The sequence below is a fragment of the Ascidia mentula genome, chromosome 2, assembly GCF_947561715.1.
Source record: "Ascidia mentula chromosome 2, kaAscMent1.1, whole genome shotgun sequence".
NCBI classification, from domain to species: domain Eukaryota; kingdom Metazoa; phylum Chordata; class Ascidiacea; order Phlebobranchia; family Ascidiidae; genus Ascidia; species Ascidia mentula.
In genome coordinates, this window is record NC_138567.1 from 11,526,023 (window position 1) to 11,543,389 (window position 17,367).

General features: G+C 39.3%; 3 protein-coding genes across 3 annotated transcripts in view; 1 reads left to right on the forward strand and 2 right to left on the reverse strand.

Annotated features, from left to right (window-relative positions):
* The window catches only part of LOC145890641 (neurexin-1-like), a 142,378-nt gene that overhangs the window by 53,806 nt on the left and 71,205 nt on the right, over window positions 1–17,367 (reverse strand). The gene's annotated exons all lie outside the window — the stretch shown is intronic.
* LOC145889262 (E3 ubiquitin-protein ligase FANCL-like) lies at window positions 125–2,270 on the forward strand. Its single transcript, XM_082980183.1, has 6 exons — window positions 125–291; window positions 476–668; window positions 747–1,080; window positions 1,291–1,445; window positions 1,706–1,825; window positions 2,015–2,270. Exons 1-6 carry the CDS (start codon window positions 173–175, stop codon window positions 2,168–2,170), a joined length of 1,077 nt encoding a protein of 358 aa, XP_082836309.1. The 5' UTR covers window positions 125–172; the 3' UTR covers window positions 2,171–2,270.
* On the reverse strand, window positions 3,454–8,071 carry LOC145890110 (choline/ethanolamine transporter FLVCR2-like). Its single transcript, XM_082981149.1, has 2 exons — window positions 7,158–8,071; window positions 3,454–3,532 (listed from the first exon to the last, which is right to left on the reverse strand). Exons 1-2 carry the CDS (start codon window positions 8,069–8,071, stop codon window positions 3,454–3,456), a joined length of 993 nt encoding a protein of 330 aa, XP_082837275.1.

The window sequence follows — 17,367 nt, forward strand, 5'->3', positions numbered from 1 at the left end:
ATTTTGTGACTCCTGAATCTCAATAACAGTATCAACCAAGCATTATGATTACGCCCTGCTGCTAACATTATAATAATTGGGTGTGTGAGGCGCCAAGCTGCGAAAATAGGTAAAACGCGGGAAAACATTTTACCTGTTATGAGGTTGCACGTGGATTAAAGTGCGATTTTTCATGGACAATTTAATACCAATAACGAAAAACCGACGGGAATTCGATGGGTTTATTCAAGCAGGCGGACAGTCTTATCGACTGCACGTAAAGAAAACTGGAAACACTTTAGAAAGTACAAGGTATGCTAGTTGTAAAACTTCAATAAAACACCCCATGCGATAAGTTGTCTGGAAAAAAAGTACATATCTTTTGTAAGATAACTTAGGCCTGTGACAACTTATAAGATAGTGGTAAAAAAATTGCATTATATATATCAAATTAGTCTGCTTGCAACTAGAGGAAAAAAACAGATTACTTGTACAGATTTAGTTGTGATTGGAGACTACGGAATCTTTTAAAAAAGCATTTAAAGCTTCTGGAGCTAAGGCTTCAACAATGTGAACAAATAGAAGACTTTGTTAATGAACTTCAAACTCTTGCTCAAAATTCTTCCATATACCGAGAGAAAAGTTCAACCAAACCTCATTGTTACGAAGCAATAATCCAGCACATTGAGGTGTAATTGATGTTGTGTAACTTATTTTGCTGATAATGAAGACCAAAATTTATTATCTCAATTTTTTCTCATTGTAAGGAATTGGGATGGAAAAACCTGCATGCTATTTCCAAAGATTTTACAGAGGCACAATTAAAAGTAATAGACTCAAATGAAAGGACCCATCTTTTGACTCTAACATTTGATACTGACTACCCCAAAACCAGTCCAAAAGTTTCTGCATCATTGCCATTTCCTTTTGTACCACTTTGGGCATCAGGAAGCACTTTAGTTACGTTGTATGGACAGTTCAAGACAAATTTGGCACAGTATGAGAGGTTTTGGGCAGATGTTGAAGAACTCCAGTACAACACTTGGATTCTTGAACCAGAATCACCTAACAATGCTGCCACAACTTTTAGAATTGCACTAGGTCGGTGTTTATAGTTATGCTAAAATTAGGATAGTTTGGAAAACACTGTTTAGGCAGTGTTTTTGTGTACTTTTTTCCTTTTCTTTGTGTTGGCATGGGTAGATAATTGTAAGAAAGACATTTTTACTTCTTCATTTTATTTGTCAAGTTTTTTTGCGGCTGGTATATTGATATGTATATCTTTACGTACAACCAGATACATTTTTTCAGGAACAAGTTGCTCTATGCAAATCAAGATAGACCCATTCCAACCACAGGTTTTGCCAGAATGCCAGTTTTTAGGAGCAGACTGGGCTGTATCTCCTTTTAGAGACAAGTTTCATGAAAAAATTGAAGACTGGAATGAGACACTTTCCGTTTACCAGGTTGTTCGTTCTAGGTGTTAGCCATTACTTTCAATTGTTTTTTTTATTTTGTGTAACAACTGTATTTATTGAGAGCTGCAGACAGGTGTACACACACTGTTTCGACCTGTAAGGTCTCTTCAGTGCAGCTGTTGACAGTGGCACTGTGCTAGCTATTACACTACACCTTAAAGGGCGAAACAGTGCGTGTACACCATGTCTGCAGCTCTCAATTATTATTCCTTTTTTGCACATACATCAAACTGTATTTATATTTTTAGAATTTTAAGGACTTACTAGAAATTGACTTTCCCCAAAAACCACATGATGGATCCCAAAATGTTTCATTGCAGTGTGGAATCTGCTATGCTTACAGACTTGAAACTGATATTCCTGACCAAGTAATTTTATCAATGCTGTTTTGATGCTGTATTTGGTGACCGCCTTTCACAAGTTTATGAAATTTTGTTTACTTTTCTGGCAAACCAAACTTACCATTATTGCTGGCTCCAAATAGAGTCTATTTATTAGACTGATATGGCAAATCCTGATATTTTAGATAAAAAAACTGAACTTACTGAAATATTTAGATATGCAATGACAGAAGATGTGGTCAAGCATTTCATCACCAATGTCTGCTTGAATGGATACAAAGTATTCCAGGAACTAAGCAAAGTTTTAATGTACTTTTTGGTGAATGCCCATATTGCACCAAACCTATCCGACTTCCCATTTTGCACAAATAGTTCTTGGGACAGTGGTATTCTACCCCCAAGTTGTGTTTACTATAGTACCATTGCCATGTATTATTTTAACTGAACTTCATGCTGTTTCAATTACAGAGTTTACAATTAACTTTTTGTGATAGACAGACTGATTAATACAGTGTTTCCCAACCTTTTTCAGTTTGCGACCCACTCTTAATGCAAGTTTTTTTGTGTGACCCACAATGAGATATGACCAAACGTGATCTATTAGAAAACTGTAACATTTAGAAATGCTTCGCGACCCTCTTGAAATAGCTTCCCAACCCAGTGGTTGGGAAGCACTGGATTAATATCAAGCTCAAGCAATTGTTTTTTTTGCAAGCAAATCGGTCAGTAGTTGTAAAAATGCAGATTGCCCGAAAACTAGATTTAACTGCCATGTGCAGTCTGGTCTAAAGAGGTTCACAGCAAAAGTTCGTGACCGTTGCGACTGGGTTGTAATCAAGGCCAACATTTTAGACTGGATTTATGCCCGAAAGTGACCTTCAGACGCAAAAATAAAAAGCCACCAACCTTAATTTAACACTTAAAAATTCAACCGTATAAAATAGACAATAAACGTGTAATGCTGTAAAGTTGTACGCGCGCATTAAAAATGGAGTTAAAATCATCATAAAAAATTATTTAACATCCGGCCATATGAATTACCAAAATGTCCCGTGTCGAAACAACAAATATTAAACCTTTTCTTCAAAAAAAAAATTTCAATCAGACTTCATCATACTTATTAAAATAGAATTGAACACGTGACTAAGTTGTAGCGAACTAATTACAAATACTGTGCGAGCGTTACAGTAGGATGAAACGCCATGTCTCTCAACAAAGGAATTTGAGAGCGTTTTGTAACGAAGTGAGAAAAAAAATGTCTTGTCCAGCAGAATGCTAGAAAACTGTGAGAGTTCCTGCCGGAAAGCTTGACGACGCCATGCATCTTTGCGTTTGGCGTTCCGGTGTGCGAGTTCTGGACGAACACATAAAAATTTCCGAACCTGTCTAAGGGGTGGCATGAAATGGACGAAGAATTGATAACAACATCGAGAGGAAGCAGTAAGGAACATGTACAAATTCATTCCTACGAAATGCGATGGGTCATCCTGGTGCAGTATGCCCTCTTCAGTGGTATGACAGGAGTTGTTGCCACCAGTTTGGGGTCAATTATTGACGTTCTTGTGCGTTACTTCCACGCAGGCGCCTGGACAATTGACGTCCTCACAACAGGCAAATATTTGGAAGACATAGTTTTACTTGTTCCTACATCGGTTTTAGCTCATCGTCTCAGGTGCAGAAACACGTGGATATTCCAGCAAGGACTTTATGTCACCGGTCTTTTTCTTACCGTGGCTGTGGGTTCAATTTTGTTCAGGGTTACAGTTTAACAGTTTTATGCGGACAGTTGGCTATTGGCGCTGCTGCCATGATCGCTCCTTGAGGTTTCCCTGGTAGTAGCTTTGCTTTCAGTGGCCAAGTCAGCTGGAAAGGAAATTGGTGTTCTTGCTACTCCGCTTTTGGTGCACATCGAGCTCAGTGCCCGCAATTTACTTTGGCGCCTTCATGGGGCCATTAGTAGTGAATCTTATCAGCGTTGTGGCCTGTTTAAAGATCCCCGCCTTTGCCTTCAAGCCACACTTAAAACAACGTCCATAACTTCACGTCCAGCAGCGAAAATGAAACAGTAAAAGAAGCCTCAATACGTTTCTCAAAACTCCTCTGGAAACTGATTTTCGATCGTGAGTTCCTAATTGTAACAGCTGCTAGAGTTAGTGTTGCCTAACTTTTGCAGTAGGATTCATCATGAAAAAGTTGGGGCGATACAAGATTATTTGCGTGCTTAGCTGTCTTCCATGTTGCCTCTGTCGCATTTCAATGATAGTTGGTTTGAGGTTAAATGTAATCCTTGCTACTAAAGTGGGGTTGATAACACAGGGCTTTTTTGCAGGCGTTGCTCAGCCTGCTTTCTATGAGTTAATCCGTGAGATAACTTATCCAAAACCGGAACTCCAAGTCATGTTATTGGTTATGGCCATGGAGGGCGTATTTGAATTCGCTCATACTTCCGTTGGGAGGGTTTTGCTACAACGGACCACCGTTTCTGTATCAGTTGCCTATCCTTTATTTTTCGTAGTAATAACGACAGTTCTACTAGTTTGCCAGCCTGTTGTTTTGCGCCGATCGGGTCACGAAGAAGGAGAACGACAGCGTCTTTTGTCGGAGAGCGAAGGAGAACAATAGTTTCCGTTGCACGTTCACAGGAATTTTTTATCTCAACACATGTTTTGGTGTACTGCTGAATGCTCGCCGTTGCTGCATTTCTGTTACCGTTTCTTGAAGCGCATGAGCGTGCGATCATGTTGCCAACTGTTCTTGTTCATGCGAAATTTTGTTGTTGTTTTGCGTTACATCGGTCAAAGCGCTCGAACCATACCATCTAGAACAGTGCTTCCCAGCCAGTGGGTCACAACCCATTGGTGGGTCGCGAAGCATTTCCAAATGTTACAGTTTTCTAATAGATCATGAAATTATTGCATTATCATTACGTAACATTTATGCTCTATCTCATTGTGGGTCGCACAATAAAACTTGCATTAAAAGTGGGTCGCGAACTAAAAAAGTTAGGAAGCACTGCTCTAGAAGACCTGTCTGGATTCATGCCAAGGAAAACCTGAATAGATTCGAATGCCGGTGCGACAGAAAAGGTAAAACATGCAAGTGGGTATTTGAAGTCACAATTGTTGAAACACTTTTTCAAAAGCATTATGTCTCCATCATACATTAACAGCATGTTTAGAATTAAATTATGTCTGATTAGAAAATTATTGTTGAAAACGTGAATTTATATGTGTAGGGTTATATATCAGATACAATTGTTCCAAAAACGGTAAGATGAGCCAATGATGATTTTAACCAACGTAAAACAATCCCTGCAAACTTATGTTTTTCGGCCAACAGTAAGCTTTGGTTTATTGCAAAAAATATGACATTGACTTATCGCATGCTAATGTTAGCCGACCTTTCGGTAATACACGAGTAAGACCTTGGAGATTTTGTTAAAAGGAAGCTATATACTTTAAACCGCTGTTTTCATGGGAACCTGCTTGTTGTTAACGTGCAAAATAGTTGCGGAAAATACAGGTAAAAGAGCAGTATATAACTTGATTCATCTCATCGCAATTTTGAAACAAAACCAGATGACGCTTATGTGAAAATAATGGATGACCGGTAGAATATAACAGTACCGAAAGGTTTAATTTATTAAAAACAACCGAAAGCTACTTGAAATTATGTTTTAAAATAATCGGATAATTGTGCCAAGACCTGCCCTGGGCACCTCCGGCAAGTTTTACATGAACTGAAATGTATACATTATGCAATATGTCCCTTTGGCCAGTTTGCCTTGCTTTCTCATCTTATCCCATCAACTCACATGCTTTGGTGGGAATGAACAGCTACGATTGTTTGCTGAATTTACGGATTCCAAACAAGATTAAACAGATCGTTTTTTCATTTTAACTCTCCATTTTGTTGTCAGTCGGCACCACAAATCTTCCTTTCAGTCTTTAATATTAATCACGGGTCTAAGTAGTATATACCCGCTGTCATAGCCAACCTTTCTTTTAGTTTTGGGCAGTCTTGCAACGAGCTCTTCCATGATGTTCTATGCAACGGATAAACGGATTTCAATAGGGTGACAATTGAAACAAAAAAAAAACGTTGTCGGAAGACCCCGTTCGTTTTACGCAGGTCAGGTTTGGTACCGCTTTAGGAGTATTACGCACGAAGTAAAAAGATAGCACAAGTGGATACATTTATTGCTGTATAGACATTGACCGTTGAGATTAATTAAGTTATAAAATGCTTTTTTAACTGTCTTTTCCGCAACTATTTCGCACGTGTATTTAATTGACAATGCACGTATTGTTCCCATGAATTTAACTTTTCTTTATTCCATGGCCGCAAAACATAAGTTTGCAGGGATTGTTTTACGTTGGTTAAAATCATCATTGGTCCATCCAAAAACTACGTACTTAAATCAACCAACAGTTACGGCTTTTGGAATTATTTTATCTGATATATAATCCTACACGTACATTCAAAGTCTTGGTTTTCTGATGAATTCACGTTTTCCATTATAATTTTCCAATCAGACATAATTTAATTCTAAACTTCATGTTAACGTATGATGGAGACATAAAACTTTTGAAAAAGTGTTTTAACAATTGTGACTTCAAATACCCACTTGCATGTTTTATTTAGCGTCAAAATGTAAATAAAAACAAAAAACAGCCATGCCCATTCAAATAGGAATATGTGTGCATGTTTAAAAACGACGAAGATAATAAACCAATGATCGAAAACGCCAATGGATTATGGGGTAAACAACAGTACGTAGCTATAAAAATGGCGGTCAGTACACGGCTGGTTATAGAAAATGCTATAATGTTCAATAGGGCCAATTGAAAAAATAACGTTTCCATACTAGTTACGAAAATAGATAAATGTTTTCTTCAACACAACAACAACAATATTTTACTTTTCTGTCGCATCGATAATCGAACCTATACCGGTTTTCATGTTATAAGTCGAGCGCTTGGACCGATGTAACGCAAAAGGATAGGCAACTGATACAGAAACGGCGGTTCGTTGTAGCAAAACCCTCCCAACGGAAGTATGAGCGAATTTAAATACGCCTTCCATGGCCACAACCAATAACATGACTTGGAGTCCCGGTTTTGGATAAGTTATCTCACGGATTAACTCATAGAAAGCAGGCGCAGCAACGCCTGCAAAAAAGCCCTGTGTTATCAACCCCACTTCAGTAGCAAGGATTACATTTAACCCCAAACCAACTATCATTGAAATGCGACAGAGGCAACATAGAAGAGAGCTAAGAACGCAAATAATCTTGTATCGCCCAAACTTTTTCATGATGAATCCTACTGCAAATCCGCCCGCGGTACACGCTACATACGATGCCATCAGGACAATCCCAGCTGTATTATCCGTGTTTTCGGCTCGCGGGAAACCAAGTAGCAACACGGACGACAGTAGAGCTAGATCGTATACTAACGAACTGGCGACACAAACTTTAGCAGCTGTTACAATTAGGAACTCGCGATCGACAAACAGTTTCCAGAAGAGTTTTAAGAAACGTATTGAGGCTTCTTTTACTGTTTCGTTTTCGCTGCTGGACGTGAAGTTATGGACGTTGTTTTGAGCGTGGCTTGGAGGCAAAGGTGGGGCATCTTTTAAACAGGCCACAACGCTGATAAGATTCACTACTAATAGCCCCATGATGGCGCCAAAGTAAATTGACAAGTTCTGTTGGACTTTGCGGGCACTGAGCTCGATGTGCACCAAAAGCGGAGTAGCAAGAACACCCATTGCCTTTCCAGCTAACTTGGCCACTGAAAGCAAAGCTACTACCAGCGAAACTTCGTCGTCTGGGAACCAAACGGCTGCAGTTTTTATAACTAGTGGAGGAGCGATCATGGCAGCAGCGCCGATAGCCAACTGTCCGCATAAAACTGCTGCGTAACCCTGAACGAAATTCAACCCAGCCACGGTAAAACAAAGACCGATGACATAAAGTCCTTGTTGGAATATCCACGTGTTTCTGTACCGGAGACGATGAGCTAAAACCGATGTAGGAACAAGTAAAACTATGTCTTCCAAATATTTGCCTGTGGTGAGGACGTCAATTGTCCAGGCGCCTGCGTGAAAGTAACGCACAAGAATGTCGTTAATTGGCCCGAAACTGGTGGCAACAACTCCTATCATTGCACTGAAGAGGGCATACTGCACCAGGATGACCCATCGTATTTTGTAGGAATGAATTTGTACATTACTGGTTTCTTTCGATGGTGCAATCAATGCTTCGTTCATTTCGTGCTACCTCAAATTTCCAACTACAAAGTAAATAAGTTTGAGTAACTTAGTTTTCCTTATCATGGACATTTATGTTACATATATAATGAACTTTGTTTGTAACTAACACTTTCAAAAGGTTTATTGTAAACCACGTATAATTGAGACCACGTCTACTGACAGCATAGTATAGCACGCTGGAGTTAAATGTGTCACGACCTTTACAGCAAAAGAAAAGACATTTATCGACAAGTTCTCAGTCAAAATATGGACATTTATTCGTGTGTGTGTAAACACGATGTCGGATGTGCCCTGGCAACTAATCAAACTTTATATGTATTTCGCGTTTACTGAGGCTGCGGCTGGAGTTAAGGCAAATTCTTTGCCCTGATTGCAAAATATGTCTTTCTGTTACATTCGTAATTATTTAAATTTTTGAGCCTACATGTAATGTTGTTTGCAAAATAACACATTGTTATCACTACTGTATTAGCTTAGATTCTGTGTTTATTTAATGCGATATAACACGTATAGTCTACTGAAATTGGTTTTTGATAGGCAAGTCACATGATGAATTACTAAACTGTTCTTTCCTACGGTGAAAAAACAACAAATATACAACTTTTAAATTTTTTATTTTTCTGAAGTTTCCTGTATACGAACGACAAGGCTTATTCAGAAAATGAAACAAACACAGGCTGGAGGCTGGAAAAAAAAATTACACAGCGAAAAAAGTACAAAAGGATGCACTGTTTACACAAACTCAGATGGACGAAATTAAATCAAAGGCATTGATCACTCGGGTCATACGACCAAACTACGGGAAACAAGAATTATGAATGGTATGGGCAAAATTACTGAACACATGCGGAAGTGCTTTGGTATCATTGATATATTTTTATTATGTGCTAATTTTTCACGACCGAGCGTTTTGTTAAAATATATGTTTTTTTTTGTTAAATCACTGCTGCACATTCTTATCGATACGGTGGTCGGTGTCAATCTAAGACGCATAGTTTTTTCGTCAGACTACGTTTCGCGTGGGTATTTGGTAAACCACGTATACGGTAGCCTAGATCATTTGAAACATGGAATTGTGGTCTCGAATGCAATGTAAGAATTCGGTTAGCGGGAAACTTATTGAGCTTTAAACGCTCCGAATGTGTCTGTGTTCAACTCTCCAGAAGTTCACTTTCTGGCCTACATCCAGTCTAAAATGTTGGGCTTGATTACAACCCAGTCGTAACAGGCACGAACTTGTTGTGAACCTCTTTACTGTAAGGTTTTACCTACCTCACCAGCAAACCGTTGAATCCGAATAAACAGTTTATTATCAGGCTGTGGGAATAAATACCAAGCCAGCGAATAGCTTGTAGAGTCTCAGTAATAATAGCAATGTAACAGCTTTACGGTAGAATCGAATCGAATCGAATCGACTAGACTGAATTTACAGGTATACACACAGGGCTTTTAAAGCTCTCCATACTGATAGCTGATTGGTCAATAAAGTCACGTGATACCATGAACCGCTTGAGGTAATATAATACAAGAACATAGGTGTGGTGTGACATAATCATAGGAGAACATTTTATGTGGTAAACAGGATGTTGAATGAATCGAATTACTCGAAAACATTCGTCGGAAGTTGCGACATATTCAATGCATCTGCTAACAGGCTTGCAAATGCTTGTGCAATGCTGCAAAAGAAATGAATTATTCAATACTTGTGCAATGCTGCACATTGTAACATACGTCACAGAAACCAGTGTTTGTATTGCGTAATGTTTTGCGTGTGTAACATACGTCACAGAGGCCAGCGCTTGCACAATCCCATACTGCGGCCCATATGATAAATTCATCGAATGTTCTCGAGTAAAATAATACAAAGAGGATCAACTCCACCAGCTAGTGTGCAACAGAATGTGTGAACAAGCGACTGCTAGTACAGCACGCGTGAATCATCTATATCCGCTCCCACAGATAATCTTGATGTGTACTGTATTTTATGTTCCTGCAATATATTACTGCAAGCGCCTCATGATATCACGTGACATTATTGACCAATCAGCTCTCATAATGGAGAGCGTTAAAGAGCCCAGTTTAGACCGGTAGATTCATTCTATTTTGCTGCCATTCTATTTGCTGGCATCCTAACAACGTTGTATTGAAAGTTGTAATGTACCGTCGTAATGAAGAAGATAACAGAAATGAATACAATTATTCGGGAAGAGATCTTGGTTCTGGGTGCTTTATAGAACGGGGCAGAAGCAGGTTTAACAATCGAAGAGACTCAATTCGCGCTCAGGCCATCGAGACACTGTTAAATATCTCTGAGACCCTTAGAGTTATTTACAACATGAAACATTGCGTAATACAAGTGCTGGTTTCTGTGACGTATGTTACAAGACCATACTTATGGCAGTTAAATCTAGTTTTCGAGGTAATCTAGTTTTTACAACCACAGACTGATTTGCTTGTTTGCTAAAAACTATTGCTTGAGCTCGTGACCATGCAGGAACTGCAAGATATTAGGCCTAATCAGACTGCCTATCACAAAAAGTCAATTGTAAAGTCTCTAATGTGCGCCTTTTAATTGGGCTCTTTGCATTGGGCTCGATTCTACTCTATTCGGAATCATCGTTCTAACTCTGGTCTTGGATTCGGACGGTGGGATAGGTCAATAGATCAACAATTATTGAGACTCACGCGTTAGCGCCATCGAAGCATGGTTAAGAGTTAGTCTGCTGCAATACAGTAGGCAAAAACCTTACAAAAGCGGGTATAGCCTACTTAGATCCGTGATTAACATTAAAGACTGAAAGGAAGATTTGTGGTGCCCATAATTGACAACAAACTAGAGGATTAAAATAAAAAAACGATCTGTTTAATTTTGTTTGGAATCCGTAAATTCAGCAAACAATCGTAGCTGTTCATTCCCACTAAAGCAGTCTTTCTTAACCTTTTTTTGATCACGAACCCCTAAAACATTATTTGAAAAGCTATGGACCCCTTTGCAAGAAACACATTGCAAATGTCGAAAAATTAAAATTCGTGGACAGCGAAACCTTATGGACAGAGGAAAATACGTGGATTTTCGGAATAATTGTATTTCGTTCTATAGACCCCTCAATGCGTCTTCTCGGACCCCTTGGGGGTCCATGGACCCCAGGTTAAGAACCCCTGCTCTAAAAGAAAGGTAGGTTGCATCCAGGAAATGAAGGATCGCAGTTGATTTGCCGGAAGATTTTGAAGGAATTGCATCACCGCGAACCCAACATTAAAACTGTCGAGAAAGTCCCGGTGACACAACATGCTGTCTTATGACACAGCGCCACTAGGGGCGTAGTTCAATTCGCCAGCCTTGTGGAACGTAAAATAAGACGTTTTGTTGAGTACGTTGAACTTCAGGAAGCAAGTCAATGTAAAGCTTTCCAGCCTGTATTGTGAAACAACAAGCCTTTAATTCACGTCAGCAGATTTGTACTCAGAAAAAATCGATTTCGTTTGTATAGTTTAAGAAAACACAACAAAAAACAGTAACTTGCCGTCACAGAGAGAAAAAGACAACGCCCAACCGAGGGCTAGATTCTTGTGGAGTTAAAAAGCAAGTCTGTAAAGCTTTTACTTTTATTTGAAGAAAAATCGTTTGAATTAGTGATGAGGAGACCATTGCACTTAGTCTTAATCACACTTTATTTAGCAACCGTTTTCTTTCTTGGATATATTTTTCAAAAAACAGCCAAATTGCACCATTTGAAAGGTAGACTAACTGTGTGTGTTTTTATGTTTGAGCTAAGAACATCACTGTTGCTAATTTATTGTTTGAATCGACTGTACAGTTCCATTTAAAAAAAAATCGACTGATCGCATGTTTTGATTAAAGTAGGGTCACAAAAAATGTACATTTTTGTCTTTAAATTACAGATTCTGCTTTGGACACAGGGACAGCCAAAACAATCGCACCGCAACCAATTGAACGCCAAGGTTTGAAAATAAGTATTCTGTAAAATTAATTGTTCACCCTTTCAGTATATAGACCAAGAAGCATGTACACTTATGTCAGGCAAGGCAGCATCCGCCCATAGTAAATGACACTAGTTTGGCACCTACCAAGCAGGTTACTGAAACTCCGTAAATTACCATCTGGATATATGCTATTGTCATAGATGGGCATGCTGATGATGGCTCATTTAGAAAACCACGATAGGCTTCTTATTACGCGCTAATGTATAATTTTATAAGGCAAGTAAGCATCCCACACACTTTTAAAGTCCATACTTGATGACCTCAGCTGCAATATCAACAAAAGTATTGTGGTCACGGGGTATATTGTGGTCAAGGTACACTGTTAACTTGTCCGGCGCAACATTCACATAACGTAGTGATCTTAACCTTCATCAGACAGAACAGCAAAATCGCTTGATTGGCCGGATCGCTTCACTGCGCATCATTGTGTTTACACAGGCTTCTTAGCCCAGGCATTGCAGCCAAGCTGGATCAGCCACTTTTTTGTCCGTGCCAAGCAAGGACCTGCGTAGTATGGGCGACCCTGCCAATCATTCGGTTGCATGAAACATTGCTGCGTTATTTAATTATCATGGCATAGATCGTATATTTTAAGGTTGCCTGTCAAAGTGATGCGCACCAGTGTACTTTCGGACACAATATACGCTGTGAAGTCACTGAGCGTATATTTTAAGGTTGCCTGTCAAAGTGATGCGCACCAGTGTACTTTCGGACACAATATACGCTGTGAAGTCACTCCTGTAGCTCAGTTGGTAGAGCGTTGGGCCTGGTAAGCCCATGGTCTCATGAGTTCGAACCTCACCGGGAGCTTGTTTTTCAGATCTCCCTCACATTTGTCAGGAAAAAATACCTGATCCAGCAAGGCCAAAATGCTTGGGCTACAGAGCCTGTAAAGCTTAATGATTAATGACAACTTGTATATGAAATATCATGCTCCGGGTTAGGTGTAAATCACAGTAATGGGCACACAGGCAACTGCTCTACCGACTTAGCTACGGGAACTTAAAAGGTAAAATGGGCATACTGTGATCAAGCGAATAAAATGCCATGCCACAAGCAAATTAATATAGGATATCTCCATCGCATGCGAGGGCAGAATGACACTACTGCTAATTTGTTTACTTGGCAATATGCTATCGTGTAACCACTTATGCTTAAACAATATCGTTTTCTTCGACCACAAAGAAGGACTGACCTGTAATACTTTATTTCCGTGACAGTTTGATCAGTGCATTGCAACTGTTTGTTTACAGCTCCACATCCCAAACCCGTTATACTCTTATGGGTTCCACCTTACGCTGAAATCAAATGGACGTTGCCGGAAACAGCCATATGCGGAGGTGGGTGTGTAATCACCAAAGATAGGAGTTTGCACAATCAGAGCGATGCCGTTGTATTCTTTATGAAAGCAACCGACACCGCGTCATTGCCAGACCCTGCTACACACTCCAGGTATGATCAACATACATGTAGGCAAAATGGGTCATTTATGACAGAACCACACGATTTTATCATGCAGAGATAGGAAGGTGTACGTATGGTGGTGTGAGGAGAATCCTTGGACCGTGCGCAACTGTTACCACAAATCTCTGACGGAATTTAACGGTTACTTTAACTGGACGATGCATTACAAAAGTGATTCTGACGTACTTGCTACCCTTATACCACACACGGCTCGTGACTGGCTGCTCCGTCGGATGGGAAGGTAATCTTGCAATAAAATTTGTGCACTCACGATTTCGAGCAAATAATCTTTGAGCGCAATGGTTCACTATCTGGCTGAAACAAATGTTTTTTAGTTTTTTTACGCAATTTAATCACGCACGGGTACTGCAATGTACAACTGGCAGCTTTGATTTCCCAGGCCGTTTAATAGTCATAAGATTATAGTCAATCATTTTAATGCCCATTTGTTTTTAATAATCAGAGGTGACGAAGTCTTTCACAAAACCGTTGCTCCAGGGTTTAAAGACGAGGAATTCGAAACGGCATTTTCCCTTTTGCGCGAGGTGAATTCGTCTAACTGACCATGCCATAAACTTAACCCATGGCTATAAAGTTTATACCCTTCTCGTTTGATAAAACAGGAAAAGAAAAATACAGCAGTAATCGTCGTCAGTGACTGTGATTTTACAAAAGGTGCTCGGGAAAGAATGGCTTTCGCCAAGCAAATGGAATCGATGAACAGCTTGGAAATATTTGGTTTATGCAATGGAAAAAAGCTTCCAAAGAGCAATAGTGAATTCCACAAAGTACTTCGAAAATACAAGTAAGTTTTTGGAGGTGGTTTAAATTTTCCTCTTTTTATGGGGGTGGGGGGGAAAAATTTTTTTTTCTTGATGTATCTTTAATATATTTGTTTTTGTGACAATCTCTATTTGCATCTCAGATTCTACATGGCTTTCGAAAACGTCAAAGGATGCAACGATTACGTCACAGAGAAATTTTGGATCAACTCTTTGTACGTTGGATGCGTGCCGGTAGTTTGGGGCCCGAAAAAGGCGGACGTGGCCCGTCTGGCTCCACCAAACTCCTTCATACACGCAGCGGATTTCGATTACGATGCAAAACGACTGGTGGAATATTTAAAAGAAGTGGACAGGAATGAAACCAAATACAAAAGTTTCTTCGAGTAAGTTTTTGTGCAACTTCTTTGACTTTTGTTCCTGACATTTGTTGTGTATTATTAGATGGTGGAAAGAACCGGGATTTTATCCAGTACTGAACTTTCGGGAGCCCACAGATAAACGCGACGTAGTTTCTGACGATGCGCTGGGCTACCAAGTCAGCGCACATTGTCATCTATGTAGGAAACTTTACGACAAAGAACATTTGGGGAAATCAAATGTGATCGAAAATCTTGCTGAACATTTTTACGGCAAAGAAGTCCCAGCCTGCTACGCATGACCTAAATCCAGTTGACATAACGTTTCTGCAATCTTACAAACTCATTCATCCGATGATGCAAGAAGCCCACAAGTTCCATTTAACTACCATAGTTTCAGCACTTACACCATTGTTTTTTGATAAAGTTAATGGATTGGGTTTAAAATATCCAACCGGTTAAAAAATGTTACCACGCGTAAATGCCATATTCACTGGAACGTTTGTGGTCCAAAGGTCTTGTTGTACAGATCATCACATTCCTAACTAGAAGTGATTTATGCATGATTCGAAGTGCACTGGATTCATTGTTTAACGCATAATTGCGCACATTGGCTGCAGTAAGTTTCGACTTTTCTTCTACCGAAATAAATGTTTCAGCACTGTTTACTCACTTTGTCTTGCATGTGCGCGCAGTGTCTTATGACTGCGTAGAACAGAAACCAGAGTGGTGAAAAACCACTTAGGCGCAGCGTCTTTTAACCTAACTGTTGATGAAAAACAACCGAATTTGTGATGTTTGTAGGAGCTTTTTTTGTCAGCGAAATTTAGACTTGTAAAGCTAGTAATCTATCTCAAACACTTATAAAGCTAGGGCTGTCATGCTTTGTGTATTAGGTCGGTTGATGATGTCACTTTCGATTTTTATATTTCCAGTAATTTTCCAAAGACATATTTTTTTTTATAATTCTGCCCCCCGTATCAAAATGGTTGCCCTATCCACAAGCTATACGCTAAAATTTGTGCTGAGGACGTTTTAGTGAAAGGCATGAGTGTTGACTTATTAAGTCTCATGTGCTTGTTTAGTCGGCAATAGCTAATCAGTGTAGACTATTCCACCGTTTATGTTCACGTTAAGTGTTTGACGTATTGCAGGTTGCTTGTCAAAAGGTTTTCGAGGACGGAAACTTGGAAACACTGTTTCAGTGTAATGTTACGAGCTAATCAGTAACCACCTATCGTTACTTCATTCATTTGTTTGCCTTTTTATCGCACCACTTCTATTCCACCTTTCACTAAAACAAATGCACGTGTGTCATACCACTCATGGTTGTAAATATTTAACGAACCATAAATCGTTATCTTGATTTGTTTCACTGAATTAAACTGTGACACTGTTATTTGCGAAGGAGAAAATGAAATCCGCGGTTTTCGTCGTGGGCGATTGTACCTCTACGAAGGGAGCAAAAGATAGAATGAAGTTTGCCCAGAAACTTGGGAAGAAATACAACTTCGAACAGTTCGGTAAATGCAACCACAAACCACTGCCCGGAAGCAATGTGGAACTTTACAAAGTTATACGAATGTACAAGTAAGAATCTGGAAACTAAAATCATTTGACTCGCAGAAAACGTCTGTTGTTCTTTTCCACCAAATCGTTTCTCATACAATTATTTTATAAATTTCCAATGTTGTTTCATTTAGATTCTATTTTGCATTTGAAAACACGAAGGGTTGCAACGATTACGTCACCGAGAAATTTTGGATCAACTCTTTGTACGTTGGATGCGTGCCGGTAGTTTGGGGCCCAAAATTTTGGGTTGTAATTCCTTAAATGTAACGTTACAACAGTGACAAGCACGCGAACAAACCAGTTTTTACACACAAATAGGACTTATTGTCTAAAAGACAATTGACCATACATTTGACATTTCCCTTATTTATTTACACTCTGTCGTGATCACATTGTGGCATAAGAAGCATATAATGCAGACTCAAACCAAAATTTTTACTGCCTTGCTGTGTTAAAAGTGTGAATATAAATTTCCATTTGATGCTTTGATGAAACTGGTGCACGCCTGACAAAACTTCAAATACATATCTTGCCGTGTGACGGGAAAGATTATCAATGGTCATCAAGCTGCTTTGATGAGACTTAGTGGTTCGAAACAGTGATCTTATCTGCAGCTTACCTAAAACGTATCAATATAAAGTTTAATAATTTAACCAGCACTACACCTACATAGGATCCTGGTCGAATTTAGTTTGAGGTAAATTATACGTTGATATATGTGCAGATGGTGGAAAGATCCGGGTTTCTATCCAATAATGAAGATAAGGGAACCACTTGATAGCAGGGACAGAGTATCAAACGCCCCCACTGGCTATCACGTTAGTTCACATTGTCATCTATGCAAGAAACTTAACGACGGGGATCATCTTCAACAAAGGAAAGTCATTAATGATCTTGCAAAACACTTTTACGGTGGGGAATCACCTTCCTGCTACCAGTAACAGCGTACATATTAAAGTTAACTTTCACGTTGCCTTTGGAATAGAAAATGCACAGTCAACTTAGGCTATTTGTTGAAATTTGATCGGCCTGATACAATTTTGCTTTTTTCTTAACAAAAGCGAAATAAAATGCACGTGCTTTCTTACAATGTTATGATTCTGTGCAAGTG